Source organism: Gopherus flavomarginatus, chromosome 2, assembly GCF_025201925.1.
Source record: "Gopherus flavomarginatus isolate rGopFla2 chromosome 2, rGopFla2.mat.asm, whole genome shotgun sequence".
In the NCBI taxonomy this organism is placed as follows: Eukaryota; Metazoa; Chordata; order Testudines; family Testudinidae; genus Gopherus; species Gopherus flavomarginatus.
The window spans coordinates 46588742-46607231 of record NC_066618.1 but is presented as its reverse complement, the minus strand read 5'-3'; the positions used below and the strand labels follow the sequence as shown (position 1 = coordinate 46607231).

General features: G+C 41.7%; 1 protein-coding gene across 1 annotated transcript; it reads right to left on the bottom strand.

The window, feature by feature from the left end:
- Positions 1–3423: 3423 nt before the first annotated feature.
- Positions 3424–9600, bottom strand: FZD1 (frizzled class receptor 1). Its single transcript, XM_050939572.1, has one exon. It carries the CDS (start codon positions 8600–8602, stop codon positions 6731–6733), a length of 1872 nt encoding a protein of 623 aa, XP_050795529.1. The 5' UTR covers positions 8603–9600; the 3' UTR covers positions 3424–6730.
- Positions 9601–18490: the final 8890 nt, after the last annotated feature.

The window sequence follows — 18490 nt, the reverse complement described above, 5'->3', positions numbered from 1 at the left end:
TGGGATTGTAATGCAGCAAGATCTGGCTTTTCCCTAGTACTCCTCACATTCCCTTCTCCCGCCAGCTAACAGAGCGCTCTAGCTGATCACTGGCCTGTCCCCTTCCATAGGGGACCAGGAGGCATGAAGTGGGTGTTAGTTCTGTGTAAGCCAGTATTAGCTACCAAGATTTCTCCTCTGCTGTGCTCAGAAACAAAAATACCTCAAACAGGAGCTGCTCCTCTGACTCCACCTTGTTCCGGACATAGGAGCCCAACACCACAGTTCTTTTGAGGGTTTTCTGCATTGTGACAAGCACACTGCTGAGCCCCTCTTCCCAATTCTGGTGGCATCTGGCATGTGCTCCTTTTACCAATGCAAGGGGAGCAGATCAGCTAGGCCTATGTTCTGAAGAAGGAAGGGTAAAGACCAGGCGTTTTAAATAGGATCTTATCACCTCCTATTTGCAACTCTACATATGTAGAGCCCTGAGCCTGCAAGATTGTGAGGACTTCACACGTCCCTTCCACAAATTTCAGTAAGTTTGTACAGCACCATGCACCTTGGTGGAGGTAAATAAGTAATAACTTGAAACAAAACAACAATGCTCATTCATATGAACAAACCAACATAAAAAGTCAGTGGAGTGTTGTTACCACTCAGTTATATATTATATATACTGCTCAGCCTCACTAATATATTAGTCTCACTAAGATGGTATTGTGACTAACATACAAGGCATGCAATTTAGAATGTAAACAATTACAAAGTACAACATCCTAAATGTATGTGCTATTTTAAAAGCAAGAAATATGCAATAACAAAATATAAAGAACCACCAGGCTTAGGGATTTCAGCTACTTGAGTTCATCTTGTGACTTTGTCCTCAGCAGACCCTTCAATAAAATTATATCCTTTTCTAAGTATCCTTTGTGTAAGTGTGGTTTATTTTAATAAAACTGTACTAAAGCTGGAAAAAACCCACAGACTGTTCTCAGTCACAACAAGAGATACTGACAACATCATGGTAGCATGAGCAAAGCTCACATGATTTGTGATACTATCAAAATAAGAAGGAGACATACAGCCTTATTTGCCATTGCAGTTCATCATCATTATGTAACTATTTACTGCAGACAGTTAATTTTAGTTCTACTGCTTAGGGCCATCAGATTGGTTAAATTGCCATAAAAGTTATTTTAGGTCTTCCACCATGAAATATCTTTCTTGCTAGCTGGCAACTGAAGTTTTTCTACATTACTTCTCTGTATATGCAAAGACAAATTTTAAATTATATTGTAATGATTATGACAAAGATACACAAAGGGAAATCACAATAGCAATTACATTATTATGTTGTTCACTTCCTCTTATTGCAACCAAACCTTAAAGTATTTTGGAAAAAAACCATCTGATTAGAGGATGGTAACTAAATGCACATATGGGCTTTCTGAGTGCAAGCCTCAGTGATGAGTGAATCATCATAAAATTACATTGCTTCCCAGTATGTGATGTTGGTGTGTGTGGAGGGGTGCTCATAAAGGGCTGTAAGTAAACGTACAGTATAAATCTCAGTTTATAGTTGCATGAAATTAAGTGTTGATTTTTTTTCTCTTTGTTTACTTACAGAACACTCTTGTCAATATTATCCAGCTTGATATGATAGTTACTGGGCTAACCCAAAAGGATTTTGTGCACACGATAAACATCAAGGACCCAGTCTCTTGAAGCGCTAACCACCCTAAACTCCCACTGACTTCATAAATTGTTAGCGCCGTTTTAATAAGATGTCTTGGAATAAAAATGTCTCCACTTATTAAGTCACCAGGCTTTGTTTCCTTTCTCTCTTTACTCATTTTAAAAACAACGTTAACATGCTAAAACTGCTGAACTTTAGAAAACGTGTTACTCTCGTCACTCTTCTGCACTGTAAACATTTTTAGGGCATCAAAGGATTCAATCTTTGAGACACAAAGAACTCTGTCCTTCCCTCTCTTGTGTGGATTATTGCATATCTTGCAAACTCAGCTAGTGACCTGTATGTCTGATAGATTTAAGATTAGGGGTGTTGCATGCCAGTACCAACACAGCAAAAGACAGAAGTTGTCACAGGATCCAATGTACATAAGTGCTTGCAGGATAGAGGCTTTAAGACTGTGATCTCCTAATAGCAGAGCCCATACCTTTGTTTGAAGAGTGCTCACCACAGAATGGCCTTCCTTGATCTGGACTGAAGTTGCTGGGTCTCATTATGGTACAAATAATAAATAGTACAAATCTAACTGGATCTTTAAAAACACGATATTCATAGTTGAGGCTGAATTATGTTGTTACATGTCCCTGTTTAGGTACTGCAGAGATCTTAGCAAGCTAGGTGATGTTACCCACCAAGAATATTGCAATTATATTGTCTGGGCACTAGAGGGTGAACGGAGGATGAAATAACAGCCTTACCTCAGTTTCCAAGTCAAAAGGCCACACTATAAACTAAGTTTGTGAGGATTCTCTTCACCATTTACATGGAAAGAATCTTTAATTGCACTTGTACATGATAGCAGATATCGAGATAGAAATATACAGAAGTTCACCCCCCATGTTAAGTTAGAATTCAGGTCTATTAGAAGGCAGCATTTCAGTTTTTAAAAATTAGCCTTTTAAAATATTATCATAAATTGGCAGTTTTGTGGATAAGTTATGTGAACAAGTTAAAAGCCCTGAAAAAATAGGATTTGTTACGGAAACTATAGTGCAAGTGTGCTACTTTACAAATAGTGCTACTGTTACAGAAGGATGAACTCTAGTTTAGCATCCTCAGTTCTCCAGGCTATCATGATATTTCCCTCTATAGAGAATAGCTAGAGAAACATGTTTATTTATATACGCCTGCTCATTTTAGATCAGTGGCATTCTAAATGAAAGAGCATAGCGTTTGATGAAAGAATGCCTTTTACCAATATTCTTTAGTCTCTCAGTCAAACTTTTCCGTATCAAAGCTTTTGTTATATTATCTTCTTTATAAGACACAAAGTCAAATTTTGTAACGTTGTTTCTTTTTATACTACAATACAGTCTGCTGATAAATATGGTATACCAATTATACATAGCGTTGTCAGAAATCCTATGTCTAGCTAAATTCACTTGAGCTATGGAACACTGGATATGTTTGAAGTTTTTTATGATGGTAAAGCATAAGCTATTTTAATATGCCCAAAAGAAGACACCTTTACTTTTACAAAAAGTCCTAAAACCCACAATAGGTGCATTTGAACTATGTGGACAAATAAAAGTATGCCAAAGAAAAATGCATGAAGGAAGTTGTGCACTATGATAACATCCACTGACTATGTAATCTATTGAAAATTATTGAATTTTGCAAATTAGCATGCAAATGAACAAACAACAAAACCAAGAATGACGCACGAATAAGATGGAGCTTGCTCCAACAATTTAATTGTATGATATACTGTAATCTAGTCTGCAAAAATAATGAAGATTGAGCAATGTGAAACACCCTACATTTAAATCTTAGAAGTACAAATTATAAAGTGTGCAGACCACAAATGTGTAGACTAGCAAAATGTTACTTTGTATAGAAACTACATTTCCATTATTAAATACAAAAATTGTTATAACCCTAACATACTTTCTGCAATGCATAAACGAATAAACAAATATTCAGTTTCAAGGTAACTGGTCAAAATGTCTCTAATGTTCTAATTATTCACCCGACCATAAAGGACTTGCACTTCAAATGAAGTTGAATGGTTTGTGCTTTAGAACAGAGAATTTATTTAAAAAAGACAATATTTAAGAAAATGGACAGTACATTTATGCTAAAATTAAAAGCCCTATGGTTAAATTCTGCTCTCATGTCTATGAGGACAGATTTTTGCCTCTAATTTTTAAGTCTTGCTTCCTTCATATTGCATGTTAATTTTTGCCTGGGCTTTTTATAAACAATTTCTTTCCCCTACAATACCGTATAATGAAACACAGTACTACCTTATGACAGTGGAAAGCATCAGAAACAAAAATCTCAATTATCCAAGTATGCCTACCAAAACCAAACCTCTAAAAAGGCACTTCAGAAGATAACAAAAATGTTTTGGGAAAAAGCTTAGAATGTATGTAATTCTTCAAAAACCCTAATGGAAATATTTTCATGTACATATTTTACAACTCTGGTTTAACTATATAGTCAAGATTCCAAGAAAACAAAAAAGGCTGCATACTAAAATATTCTGAGGAAGACAATTGTTTATATTTAGAAACATAGCTTGAATGTGATTCTGGCAGTGAGAAACTGGCAAATTTTTTAATAGCAAATGTAGAAGAGTTTTTCCAACTTAACTCTCCTTTGCCCAAAAAAAAAAAAAAAAAATCTGCAAGCTTCTTTCTTCTCCTGCCATATAACGGATCTCTTCTTGGATTTCACACCATCAACCATATCCTATCAAGGATCTTGAACAGTATACATTAGTTCTTTTGAGGGATTAATCTGAACTGGCCTAGACATAAAAAACAAGCTATATAATGCATTCCTATACTGAATTCTAGCTTGTACTGTGAACGCAGTTAAAAAACAAACAAAAATCACCCACACCTTGTAATATATGAAAATAATGAATACGTATATATTGAATTACCGTGAGACATATGTAAAAGGACAAATTCATTTTGTACAAAACCTCACTTTATTTAAGAGAAATTAAAAATATGGTATTTAATATATATAAATTTCTATTCCTCTATAAATATAGATGATCTTGTAATAATGGAAGAAATAAATGAATACCAAATTCCAATACCATTGCATTTCAGGGTATGGTAGCCAGAGATAATATTTATGAACCTAAATACAGACATTTGTTATATAAAAACTTTAAAAAAATACAATCAGGAGAGAGAGAAGCATTCTGCTGTTTTTCATACAGAGGACTAAATATTAAAATGCATCTGTGAAGAGTCACATTTGATGTGTCTTGCTTAAAACCTCTTTTAAAAAAAACACAGGACCATACATTTTTTAAAGATAGACATATTGCACACATGCTTCACAGTATGCAATGTAATTATGGTACTAGAAAGGACATCAGAATTTCCTTAAGGTCTCATAGGTCAACACGTTAAGTATTTTGTTTCTTGTTGTTTTTTTAATAGTGGGATAAATCATCCCGCCCTCACAATGTGTACATAATGGAGCATTTTAATACAGGAGCATTTTAATGTTTTAAATATTTCCAAATTGAAAAGTCAACTTATAGATTTAATAAAAAAGCTGAATACAGCATGTCATTCCAATTAATGTCTTTTTACTGAGCTCATATTTTTTGACCCTGTTTATATTGAGCAGTCTGTTAATCTAAGTAAATATCAAGTACCTCAACACAACCATCCAGGTAGTTCTCCCTCAACAGTTTCATTGTCAGAAGAAACAATGTTATACCACAAACAAGCTGAGCCATCAAAGAAGCAGATAGACAAGAAACTGAGGACACAACAATTAACATTTATAACTATCCTCAGTCTTTCTTCCCTCCATACACTGTGAAACTTTTGGGACAGCAACAGCCAATAACCCTATTTCTGATGAAAGATTAGCCAGATCAATCACCTCTTGGGTTTGCATTAAAAAAAGAATTAAGTTTATTATACAAGTTAAAAATAAAGGTTGCTATCTATGCCCTCTTATCTCTCTTACGCCATCAGACATACTACAAGTGCAGCTGGTATTAGACCTCCACTCCTGACCACTGAAAAAACAAACACATGGTACAATTTAATTAAGATAAAAAAGCAGAAGGGAGCCAGTCCCCCCACCTAATGCTAAGTGTTGACAGAAAGGTTTAGTCTGCTGCTCTGCCCTGATCAGGCACCTCTGGGCAGGGCTAAGGAGATTGTTCCCTCAAAGGTTAGGTAGCAGGAATAAGATCTCCCTGGGTATATATGGCACGGACTAGACATGTCTGGTATTGAGCAGCAGTGGTCAGACCATCTTCCCCTCCACCATCCATGGCGGAGCGCACAGAAGTGAGGTAACGCTGCCGGCTCCTCCATCCCCTCAGGATGCAGACAGCAAGACTCTCCCATTATGCATCAGGTATATGGGGCAGGGATCAAGTCAGGTGTCTGTGCCCCTCCCCATTCCCACCTATCTTGTAGGCTTGCTGGGATCACGACCCAGCCTCTGTCAGGAGGAACCTTAGGGCATTACAGCAGCCTCAGTCCAGGCCATGCTGTTCATGCAACTGAACTCCAAGCAAAACCATTACAAAACCTGTGCTGGGATGAAAGGAGTGGTTTGTTTTGGTTGCTTTTATTTTCCCATCCTGTATTAAAATGAAAAATAAAATCCAATGCCTGTTAAAAACAGTGGGGAAAATCTGCAAATGAGTTAAAATGTCCTAAAAATAAAAAAGGTGAGAGATCTTTGTAATTTACAAATACAAATATACTTACAAAATCTTACAGAGGCTATTTACAACCCTCTCCCCCAGCCACACATAATGTTCACTCCCCACAGGAGGCAAACACAGTCCCATCTCAGGAGTTTCCCCACCTGCCTCATTTCTCTCACTTCCCTGCAGGCTGGAGAAATGGCTAGCAGTCTGAAAAGTTTGCCAAGAGTGGATGTGCAGCAGCCTCTCCCCCCCTCCCTGATCGGGATTGTGGGCACATAGTGGAGTTTGGTCCCTCACCCGCCCTCTCTGGTTGGGATGGTGGGTGTCCCTTGGCCTGGCTGGGTTGGGTTTCACACTGTGGTTTCCCCTTGCTTGCTGTTGGTAAGCCTGGTATAGAACTTCCTCCAGGAATTGAGTGTTTTCCCTGACCAGATCCAGAAGCCTGAGGTGATGCCCACGATTAAGGTCATGAGATATTTGATCATGAAGACAGTGAAGTCAGGGCTCATGGGTGGATGGTGGTGGCTGCTGTGGTTATTGGGGCAGGGGATGGCATAGCTCTTACAGCTCTGGGCGACCCAGCTCCTTTCCCACTGTTCCCTAAAGGCTTGCTCATAAAAATAGCAGGCAATGACTATGGTGGCAGGCACAGTGTAGAGGACACTGAAGACCCCTATCCTCACCATCAGCTTCTCCAGCTTCTCTGTCTTGGTGCCGTCGTGCTTCATGATGGTCCTGATCCTGAAGAGGGAGACGAAGCCGGCCAGCAGGAAGGAAGTGCCGATGAACAGGTACACGAACAAGGGGGCCAGCACGAAGCCCCGCAGGGCGTCCACGTTGTTGATGCCCACGAAGCAGACGCCACTGAGCACGTCGCCGTCTACCTGCCCCAGGGCCAGGATGGTGATGGTCTTGATGGCAGGCACAGCCCAGGCGGCCAGGTGGAAGTACTGCGAGTTGGCCTCGATGGCCTCATGGCCCCACTTCATGCCCGCGGCTAGGAACCACGTGAGGGAGAGGATGACCCACCAAATGGAGCTGGCCATGCCGAAGAAATAGAGCATCATGAAGAGGATGGTGCAGCCCTCCCGCTTGGTGCCCTGCGCCACCGTGCGGGCGCCGTCCTCCGCAAAGCGCTCGTTGCAGACCACCCGCTCCTCCAGCAGGAAGCCGGCGATGTAGGCCACGGCCACGGCGGTGTAGCAGCCCGACAGGAAGATGATGGGCCGCTCCGGGTAACTGAAGCGCTTCATGTCCACCAGGTAGGTGAGCACGGTGAAGAGAGTGGAGGCGCAGCACAGCACCGACCAGATGCCGATCCAGGTGCGGGAGAAGCGCAGCTCCTCCGGCCCGAAGTACATGAGCCCGTAGAGGCGGCCGGGCTCGCAGGGGGCGCCGCAGTCCTTCTCCCCGAGGAAGCGGTAGTTCAGGTAGGAGGGCACCTTGAGCGCCCGCGGGCAGGCGAAGCGGCCGCCCCGCTCGCCGCCCGCCGGCCCCGCGCCGCGCTGCTGGGGGTTGCTGGTCCAGAGCTCGGGCAGCAGCGAGGGCGTGGGGGTGCCGCGCTCGGACGTGTTCTGCCCCACGCACAGCTCGCCCGCGCCGTGCACCGGGAACTTCTCGCAGCGCAGCGTGTCGGGCCACTGGAAGCCGAACTTGTTCATGAGCGCCTCGCAGCCCAGGCGCGCCCGCTCGCACAGGGAGCGGCAGGGCGGCAGCGCCTGCTCCAGCACCGTGCACACGGGCGCGTACATGGAGCACAGGAAGAACTTGAGCTCGGCCGAGCACTGCACCTTGACGAGCGGGTAGAACTGGTGCACCTCCAGCCCCGCGTCCTCCTGGTTGGTGTGGCCCAGCAGGTTGGGCATGATGGTCTGGTTGTAGGCGATGTCCGTGCACAGCGGGATGGAGATGGGCTGGCAGTAGCCGTGGTCCGGGATGGAGATGCCCCGCTCGCCGTTGTACTGCTGGGGCTGGCCCCGGGCAGGCAGCACCGGAGCCTCCGCCCACAGCAGCAGCAGGAGCCGGAGACACCAGCTGGGGCGGCTGCTGCTGCTCCTCTTCCTGCCGCCCGCCGCCGTCCCCCCGCCGCGAACTTCCCGGCCGTGCCCGGCCGCCCCCGGGGGTGCCCGCTGCTCAGCCATACTTCGCCGGCCCCTGCCTCGGCGCCGCTGCCGCCCCAGCCGGACTCCCGCCGCCGCCTGCTGCCTCTGCTGCGCCCGCATCAAACTTGAGACTCATGAAGGGGGGCAGGGCGGCGGGAGGGGGACACCCCGGAACGGCCCCGCTCCCGGCCCCGCCAGCGCTCCTCACTGCCCCGCAGAGCCGAGTGGCAAGAGGCAGCGCGCGGCTCCCCGCTGCAGCTCCAGCCTCCGCCGCCGCCGCCGCCTGACCATTTGTGTCAATCCCTCAAGTGCGCTCCCCCTCGCCTCTCTCCCTCGGACCGGTTTCCAGGCGCCCCGCAGTCTGCCGTTCGCCAGAAGGGAGGAGCCTTGAAACTGACGCCCGAGTTGTCTGCGGAAGGGACCGTCTCTCAACATCTCACTCAGCTTCCAGGCGCAGAAGGAGGGTTGGTCGCCCAAGCGCTGCTTTTCAGCCTGTCCAAGGCACAAAGGGAGCGCGCGGGGGAGAGGAGTGGGGGGTCGCTGTGAAGGAGGCCAGGCTTGATGGGTTTTGCTTTAAAAGAAAAAAGAGGAAGGCTTGGGAGGAGAATAGCCCCATATGCTGTGAGAGGATAATGAATAGAATAGGGCAGACAATTGCTTTTCATTTTTATGGTTAAAAATTCTGCAGTTCACGCTAATGAAAGAGGGTGAGTCAAGGCTAGGATCAGAACAGATGTTTCTAAGTTAAAGTTTAGTGTTTGGAATTTAGGAAACACATTTATTCCATAGTTTACAATAAAAACTTAAAGATTGTAAGCTGATGCAAGAGATTCTTTGGAGTCTGTTAAATATAATAGTGCTAAGTTGACATTGTCTTAATACCCTTTGCAAACTTTAAATTGACACACTATGCCAGTGAAGTACATAAGTAAAACTCTGAATGTCTATTTGTAAACCAAACAAGCAAATAACCTCTTCCTAGCACACACCAAACAAATCCCAAAACCCTAAACCAGCCATTTTGTGTGGGACCCTCAAAAATGTAAAGGCTCAACTTCATCTCTGGTGTGAGTTCATAGATGTCAGAGATTCATTTGACCACTGTCTTCAGAAAGTGAAGAGGAAAACATCAACCTGTAATACAGAAACTTTGAAATATGTTTTAAAACTACCCATTTGCTGTCTTAACAGATCTGTCAAAGAGGAAGGCTGGACCTACCAAGCTTTGTTATAATGGACATTTGTGTTCTCCCCCGGCTCTGCTTGCCTGTTCTCTCCTTGTGAAGATTTGTGCATATTGTGATACCCTGCTTCTTCAAAGGAATGGAAAAACAGCCCAAAAAACACCACCAAAATAGCCGGACGGAAAGACAGTTTGTGCAAACAGAGCTAAGACTAGTTCCCTCCTGAAAAGTTAGGATTTTAGGAATGTTGCAGACATTTTTTAGAAAGAATTGATAATTCCCCATAATCAATACAGTACAAAACATTGACTTGTTTAATATATGTTACATTTTGGGTCCATCAGTCTTGACAGTGTCCCTTTAAGGAAAGGCAGCTCCGTTACTTCCAGCTCCATTCAAAATGCAGCAGGGATTTTGGGGAGTGGGAATCAATATTTGCCTCAGGGCACAATCGTAGGGGTGGAGGAGAAAGGGATTGAGGGTATGACAATATAATTGTCAGGCTTCCAAAATGCAATCGCAGAGAATGGAGAGTAAAGTAAATTAAAAACCGTGAATAGTAACTGAGCATCTTTGTAAGACTTGTGTTGCCTTAATTTGTTTAGTGTAACAGTTTTTTTTGGCACAAAAATGAGGAACAAACCTTTGAAATTAGGGTCCCTGATAGTTACATTCAGTATATACTAATGGTGTTCTGAAGGTTGCAAAATAAAAATAAATATCAAAGGGTATTTATCATATCAATGTTGAGTGACTTGTACATTCTAGGATAAATAAACTATAATAACCTAAAATATAAAAGTAATAATTACAACAGTTTTTTCTTACCTAGTAGATGGTTATTTTAGGTCAGTGTAAGATTAAAGCCACCTTACTTACAAATACCTTGGGGGAAGTTTTTTAAAAAATATACTCTACTTCTGTAGATTGTGTGTTTTGTTGAGTGAATGTACATACAGTAATTACCAAGGATAGCCATTTCCTCCTCTATGTCTAAGTTACATGTGCTCACAGCCAGAGGAAGTCAAGCTGGCTATTTCAAAACGCATACTCAAGTTATTAAAAGAAAAAAATGGTAAAAGCTAGATCGGAAATTTACTTTACTCACTGAAATTCAATAATAGTAATAATAAACTAGACTCCAATAAACTCAAAGCATTTTGCCAACATGGAGTATCTGGATCCTAAGAACACCTCTGCACTGTGGAAATTCAAATTCCTATGTTTGACTGACTGTCCCAAAGTCACACAAGCTATAACAATACATTTCTTACCATCACTACTATGTGTCCAAAGTCACAGAGTGAATGAGTGGCAGAGTCAGGAACAGAAGCCAGATTGTCCTGACTCCCAGTCCAGTGCTCTGACATGTTGGACTGCCATTTTTCTTTCCCTAAACTTTTGGACCAGAATAAACATGTCCATTGAAGATAACGTGTCCAAATATGAAATCTGCATCAAATAGCAACATATAGACTATAAATCTCAATTGGCTCACCATGGGATTCTAAGTGAGCTAATAACTGATTGTGGGCCACAGTTCATGAGTGCCTTATTTTGGCAATTCTCCTTGAGATATTCATTTTAGCACATCATGTCAAGCCCTTACTATTTATAGTTACGCGTTAGAATAAGATCAGTACAAATAGCAAAAGTGTGAAAAAATAAAATGTAGCTGATTCAAGGATTCCACAGCTATCACTGGAGGATCATCAGAACACACCTCAGTGTTTTATTAGGGCTACCATTTCAGAGACTTATAGGTAGAAAAACAAAAATTTTAATCTACATATAACAAACTTCTTGAGCCCAAGACAGTTAACCCTGAGGTAGGTACCAAAAGATTTATGTGCCTGAAAACTGGAAAAGAAAATATACTCTTACAAGAATCCCAGACAGACACGTCCATTGCAAAAGAGAGATTTCAAACAGAAAGTGTCTATCCACCTGCCAAGGTAATAGCCATCTGCACCAAGGATATATGTCATGACAACATCTGAACGTCATTCCTATAGGAGGAAGAAAAAACATCTAAAAAACCCTAAGTTGGACCCTGTTTCTTGGGAAATCCAGAAGGCCACTGTCAGTGCTCCTGTGCTGACAGAAATAGCACAAGTCCACACAGTCACTGGCAATGAAAAACACCAGGAACAGGGAACATGAGGCCCACGTGATTGCCCGCCCAGCAGCCAGACAGGCCACTGCATAAAGAGTTGTTCTGAGAACATGACGCCATGTGACCAGAAAACCATTTAGGTTCAGAGGCAGTAGTTATCAAAGATGCAGAACAATCCTCTTTTCTGTCAGGGAGGTTCAGGTCATCTAGCCCTGAAATCTATCCCCGGATATCTCTATTTATAGATTTTGTTATTAGTTCGTGGTGGTCAGTTTTGGTGGAAATTGTGTTTTATCTACACTTAATTTGGGAAGAAAAAAACCTACCATGTGATAGCTTTTGTAAGCCTGATCCATATCATGTAACTTGGGCCAGGAATAAATATCAGTCTCTTAGGAGCGCTCCTGGAAGTTAGACCTTTTTTACATCTCATACTTAAAGGAGGCACAAGAAGAAATGTTAAGCACATTCAAAGCGCACTATAGAAACTCTCTTCATCACATTACCCACAGCAATTTTTCTGGTCAATAATGTTTATAGAGCAGTTTAAACTAAACTCAATATATATTGAATATGCAGGCTTATTATTTGGTTTTGCGTTCTTCTGGAAGAAATGTAGATGATCCCTTGTAAATTAAAGCCCTGTATTGCCTGTGCTTCCTGATCTACTCTGTGATTGGATGAAAGAGCAGCTGGGACTGTAATCATTCTAACGCTGGAACAAGTTTTTTGGAGAACAAGAAAAACTCACCACTCTTAAAAGGGCAATTATAGCTCATGATTCATTTTGTTTTAGGGAAAACATGCACATTTTTCTCTCTCTCCTTTTTATTTTCCCATCTTAAATTAATTCTTCTAAAATTATATACAATGCATCAAAGTTATATGCAGTGCCTCAAAACAACCCATTTTTTAATGTTTTTTTCTCCCCACATTTGCTGGATTTAGGGCCTGATCTGCAATCCTTATTCTCAAGAGTAGATCTATTGACTTCATTGACACTAAGGCCACGTCCAGACTAGGAATTAAAATCGATTTTAGATACGCAACTTCAGCTACGGGAATAACGTAGCTGAAGTCGAATTTCTAAAATCGAGGTACTCACCAGTCTGGACGGCGCGGCATCGATGTCCGCGGCTCTCCGTGTCGATTCCAGAACTCCGTTCGGATTGATGGAGTTCCGGAATCGATGTAAGCGCGCTCGGGGATCGATACACCGCGTCCAGACTAGACGCGATATATCGATCCCCGAGCAATCGATTTTAACCCGCCGATGCCGCGGGTTAGTCTGGACGAGGGCTAAGTAAGTGAGTAAAGCTTTGTAAGGTTGTGACACAAACCAAGAAATTCACAGTTAAGGCTGCTCTTGATCTCACACTGTTTTTGGGACTGGTGTAAATCCATTGATTTCTGTGAAATTACTCCTGATTTACATCAGTGTAAATGAGATCAGAATCATGTCTGAACTGTTGCTCAGAACATACATGGCAGGGGATGAAAGGTTGTGTGTCGTGTTCTTTTTATGCATGAATTTCCCAATAACATTAGTGAGCGTTGTGTATGTAGATTGATGGGAGAGTGTGAGACCAGGTCAGAGTCACTGATGTCCTGGAGGGGACACGTCAGGGGCTTGCAGATGCCCTTGTTAATGGCCTTGGTCCCTACAAAGGAGAATCTCAGTTTTCACTTAGAAAGAAATCTTTGCTCCTTTTCCTTGCAAAGATAGCCTTGAAAATATAAACCAGTATACATGGATGTAAACTGACCAGGGTAACTGAAAGGAATGAGCTACTAGGTTCCACTTCTAATGAGTTCACCCGCTGAACACACAGTTTCTATAAGATAAGTCACTTAAGTTTGGGGTATAGTTCAAAGAATCTCCTTATTAACCCTTGCCAAAATCTTCAGGCTGGCTCCAATAATAGTGGTGTAGTAAAAGTGGGCAAGACGAGAACAAATATTTGTTTCCTAGGCTTTTCCTAAAATTGGAAGGCAGACTCTACTTGTTAAAATGTTCAGCTCTCTCTGAAGCTGGCTACTGACGCAGCTGCTGCACACTCAGACAGCCGCCATGGCATGATGTTCCCTCCATTCCCATGGCAGCTGTTTCCAATGGAACACTTCTTCCTGTGTCCCCATCAGAATCTCTAGGAGTACATGGGGGATGCACCACATTGTTCCTATACACACTGCAAACTGCTCCTATGTGAGGTGGAGAAAGGGAAGCCCTTTAAAGAACTCACCACCTGCGTATCAGCATTCTGCACAAGGGCGTCTGCCTTCAGATCATTAAGATATTCCATAGCCTCAGTGTTCATCTGCTTATGGATATCCCAGTAGCCACAAACATGAAAAACTCCCTTTTCCATCTGTGAATGGTAAAGATACTGTACCATCCTCTGCTGAATTCAGACATAGCCATGGTGATCTAGTCATTCATTACCTGCAGACTTGATTACTGTAAGTCTCTGTACTTGGGTATGAAATTACAGATGGGGAGCTGCAGTTTGATTCACAGCACAGAAGACTATCTGCTCAGCAATGTAGGCTACTGAGATGTTTTTATCCCAGGGATCTACTCTCTTCACTGTCTTCCCGTTGAATGTTGGATCCAGTTCAAGATTCTGCTTTTCACCTTCAAAGCCTTACATGGGATTAACCCAAGTGACCTGATGGACTGCCTCACCCCGAGCAATTGTGACCTTCTGTGACAGCTGTATTCTATAGGGCAGTGTCAACCTCAAGATGACTGTTCAGGAGGCATCTCTTGTGCAGAAGATGGAGCTATTGCAGAAGCTGGCCCCCAAATCTGCAACTCCTAAGAAAATATATGGGTGACCATGAACCTCGGCACTTTTAGAGCAAAATATCAAGCCCATTATTTGACCTACAGTTGTCACCCCACAATAATGTAAAGTCCCATCCCTGCTGACTATAGGAAAAAAAAGAGAGAGAGAGAAATATCTCTTTATTCATTCTTTAATTTTGAGGGTATCTCTGATACCATGGTGATGGGCACTATATATGACTCTAGATGACAGATAGAAAGAGTGAAAAACATACTGCATGTAGTGCAAACTAATGTGGAAGGTTTTTGGATGGAGCCTCTTGTTAAAATTTTGGAAGCACATTTGCTCTCAGGTTGTGTAGAATATTGCATATTGTTCACTGCTCTGAGACTCTTGCACTATTTAGACAGTAGGACAGACGAGTTAAAGATGGCATCTTCTTTTAAAGGCCTTATGGTTAATAAATAAAGTGGAAAAGGAGGCTTTCTATAAAGCCATTAATCTCTTGTACAAGGATATATTTATGTACTTTTCACAAGGTAGCTTATTTAAAAACATTTTGCCTTTTTAAAAATGTAGATTGTGATAAGCCATTAAGGTATATTCTGTTTTTTAAATCTTTAAACATTAATAAAAATATTACCTCATAGGCAGTAAAGGCTTCTTAAGAAGTATTATATTCTATTATATAACTGCAGGATAGAATTTATTTGAGCACCATCTAGGATCTCCATTGTGCTCTTTTGCCCTTTTATCCAACAGTGAGGATACCTACAGTACAGTATTTATATCTTTCCATGCATTCATTAGCCTGGTGTTGTGATTCAGAGTTAAAAGGTACCACATTCCTTTTGGCAAGGGAGGGTAGCCACAGATCACCCTGAACTCTATTAGTGCTGCCTCCAAGTTGGCTGAAAGGATTAGCAGAATTGCTTCATAAAGTTGCCAGGTGTCCAGTTTTCAAGTGAACACCCAGTTGAAAAGGGACCCTCCCCAACCCGGTGAAAATGAGCGAGTGAGTGAGGGTGGGGGAGTGCAAGCGATGGAAGGAGGGGGGATGGAATAAGTGGGGCATGGCCTCAGAGAAGGGGCTGGGCAAGGGTGTTCGGTTTTGTTTGGTTAGAAAGTTGGCAACTCTATAAATGGGGAGTTTTACCCTCTTCCTGCAGGAGGTAAGCCTGCTGCCTCTGGATTACATAATGTAGAAATTGCACAATTGCACTCAATCCATAATGGAAATTCCTTGGCTTGTCATGAATCCATAAACCTCAAGCCTCATTCTGATGTTATCCCAGTCTCATTTCATTCCTTAAAAATTCCCATGGGACTTGGTTCCCATGCAAACCTCTAGCACCTACACACCGAAGGAACCATATCAAAGCAAGCCTAATGTTGAGACAATGATGTACCTGGAATGCTAAAGATGGGATGTATGTCTGAACCCTAATTCTTTTTGCCATTGCCACTTGGCTACTTCCACTGCATCTTTTTCTACAGAAATGTACCCCTCTAGGTTTAAGGGACTTAGGCCTTGTCTGTCTGAGAAAAGTGTACCAATATTAAACTAGATATATTTAGACATTTATTTAGTTAGATCATTGCAACCCTTCCTCCTTTGTGTTGAAACTCAGATTTCACTTTCAGAGTGGCTTTTATAGATTAGGTTTAGTTGATTCCTTGCTGATTTAAGTTTAATCAATAAAAAGCACTCAGGCTAAGTGATCACACTAAAGGCATGGCAGTACAAGTCTCCTACAGGTAAAGCCTTATTTACTGAATATTTGCAGCACAACATTTTGGTCAACAAGAAAACTAGTAACTTTAATAAGTAAATAATACTTTGCACTTGTATAATGTGTCTTCCATGAGAGCTCTTGAAGCACTCTATGACCATTAATAAAGTTACAGTTGCCTCCCAGCAGTGTAATTATACCCCCATTTAGCACACATAGAGAAATTAAGTAAGTTACTTCAACTACGTCTGAACTAAAGATAAGGATTTCTAACTTTAAAATGTTCATATAAAGAGTGGTTTTTAGACTAGGATTAGGGGATAGTGGAAATGTATGGATACAGCACTATCCATACACTTTTGGAAAAGCTGTTACAGCCTGAACAATAGTCCCACTTGTTCTAAATTAAACAGATTTGGTAGTAAATGAAAGTTTTCATCACAACATGAAAACATATACATTAGCACAACTGGCAGTTTTGGACAGGACAAGCAGTTATGTATTCCACTAATCATCATTCCTGGGCATATAAATGCTTATTAATCCTTTTCTGCCTAATGCAGTATCCTTTTTTTTTAAACAAAGCCAGTTCTCACAAGTGGAGATTGATCTTTAAGTTCAGTTTTAGGGGTAGCGAGTAATGTTATGCTATGACTGCTTGTACCATAGTGACTTAAAATCCTGAATTATCAGTCTTTTCTCTGTGTACTGTTTATATGCATTCCAAATTCTCTTGCCACAAAAATATTTCAGTGCTACTGTAGATTGTTATAAATTGCAGTCCAGATAAAATATTTTTTGGAAAACAAGGCCTACGTTCCTGAACACTTAGTTTTTATATGTAAAATTATATTACCCGGAAGTCAGTTACTACATAGTGTCACTAAAAACACGAGTAGAGGAGTTAACCTGGTGTTTCTAGCACTTTAAACAAAACTCAGATTTGTCAAACTGTACAAATAGAATTAATAAAAGGAAGTTACAGACAGAAATATCAATCACAGTTCAAAATTATTCATAGATATGACACCCATTACCATAGTACCTGAACACTTCACTGTCTTTAATGGATTTACCTCAGAAAACCCCTGTGAGGTAGGGAATTGTTTTTATCCCATTTTACAGATGTGGAATGGAGGCACAGAGAAAGACTGTGGGTATGTCTACACTGCATATTGGACCAATCAGGAGGGAGTCTCCCAGCCCAGGGCGACAGACTCGGCTCATGTGAGTGCTCATGCTAGTGCTCTAAAATTAGCTGTATAGACAGCAATTTGAAGTTTGGGATTTGAAGTTTAAGAAGGGGAGTTCGCATGACCTGCAACTTCCAAGTGCTGTCTATACACTTCCAAATGCTGTCTATACACTTCCAAGTGCTGTCTATAGCACCAGCCCCATTAGCTCAAGTCAGTTGACCTGGGCTTAGAGGCTCACTCCTGCTTGGTCCAAAATGCTGTGTAGACACGCCCATAGTCTTTCTCTGTGACTCCGTTCCACATCATTGCATATACAAGTTTAAATGTATATCAATCACAATTTACCAGTTAATTATTTAATGAAAACTTCAAATAATTTTGAAGAAAAGTTTATACAAAACCAAAATATTTTCATTGGAGTTTCTTGTGGGAACAAAAAACATTTCCCAACCAGCTGTACATGATGTACATGACAGGGCAAGCCAACTGCAGTTGTAGCTCCCATTTATTCTTCCACAAAATTATTCGTCTCTCTCACCTCCACCCTTTTTTTCTTGGCATTAGAGTATCCTGATTTTCCCTTTGGCTGGGGTAGGAACATGTCATTGACAGAGTTTTTGACAGATGCTTGTCATACCATGCAGAATATCCCCAACAAATAAAAAATGAAGCGCAAGAAAGGAAATACACCACAAGAGTCAGAGACCATTGATGATGAGCCTCACTGATTGTCAGAAAAAGTCTAGCAAAAATTAACTCTGATGATACAATTATTTTGGACATGGAGTTTGCCAAGCTGATGGTTCAAATAGAAACTCAATTAGAAAAAAAAATGAATACTGTACAAGAGAAGAAGGACCAGAAACTGTCTCAGAGATGGAAGGATAAATTCTCTACCATAAACATTGAACCAAATAGTCAACTGGCAGAAATGACAGAACAAGTAAAACTGCTGTCTAACAAAATGGAAGACCTCAAGAACTGATCCAG

Excerpts from the sequence above, each read along its gene's own strand:
- FZD1 (XM_050939572.1), bottom strand. The coding sequence starts at position 8,602 with ATGCGGGCGCAGCAGAGGCAGCAGGCGGCGGCGGGAGTCCGGCTGGGG.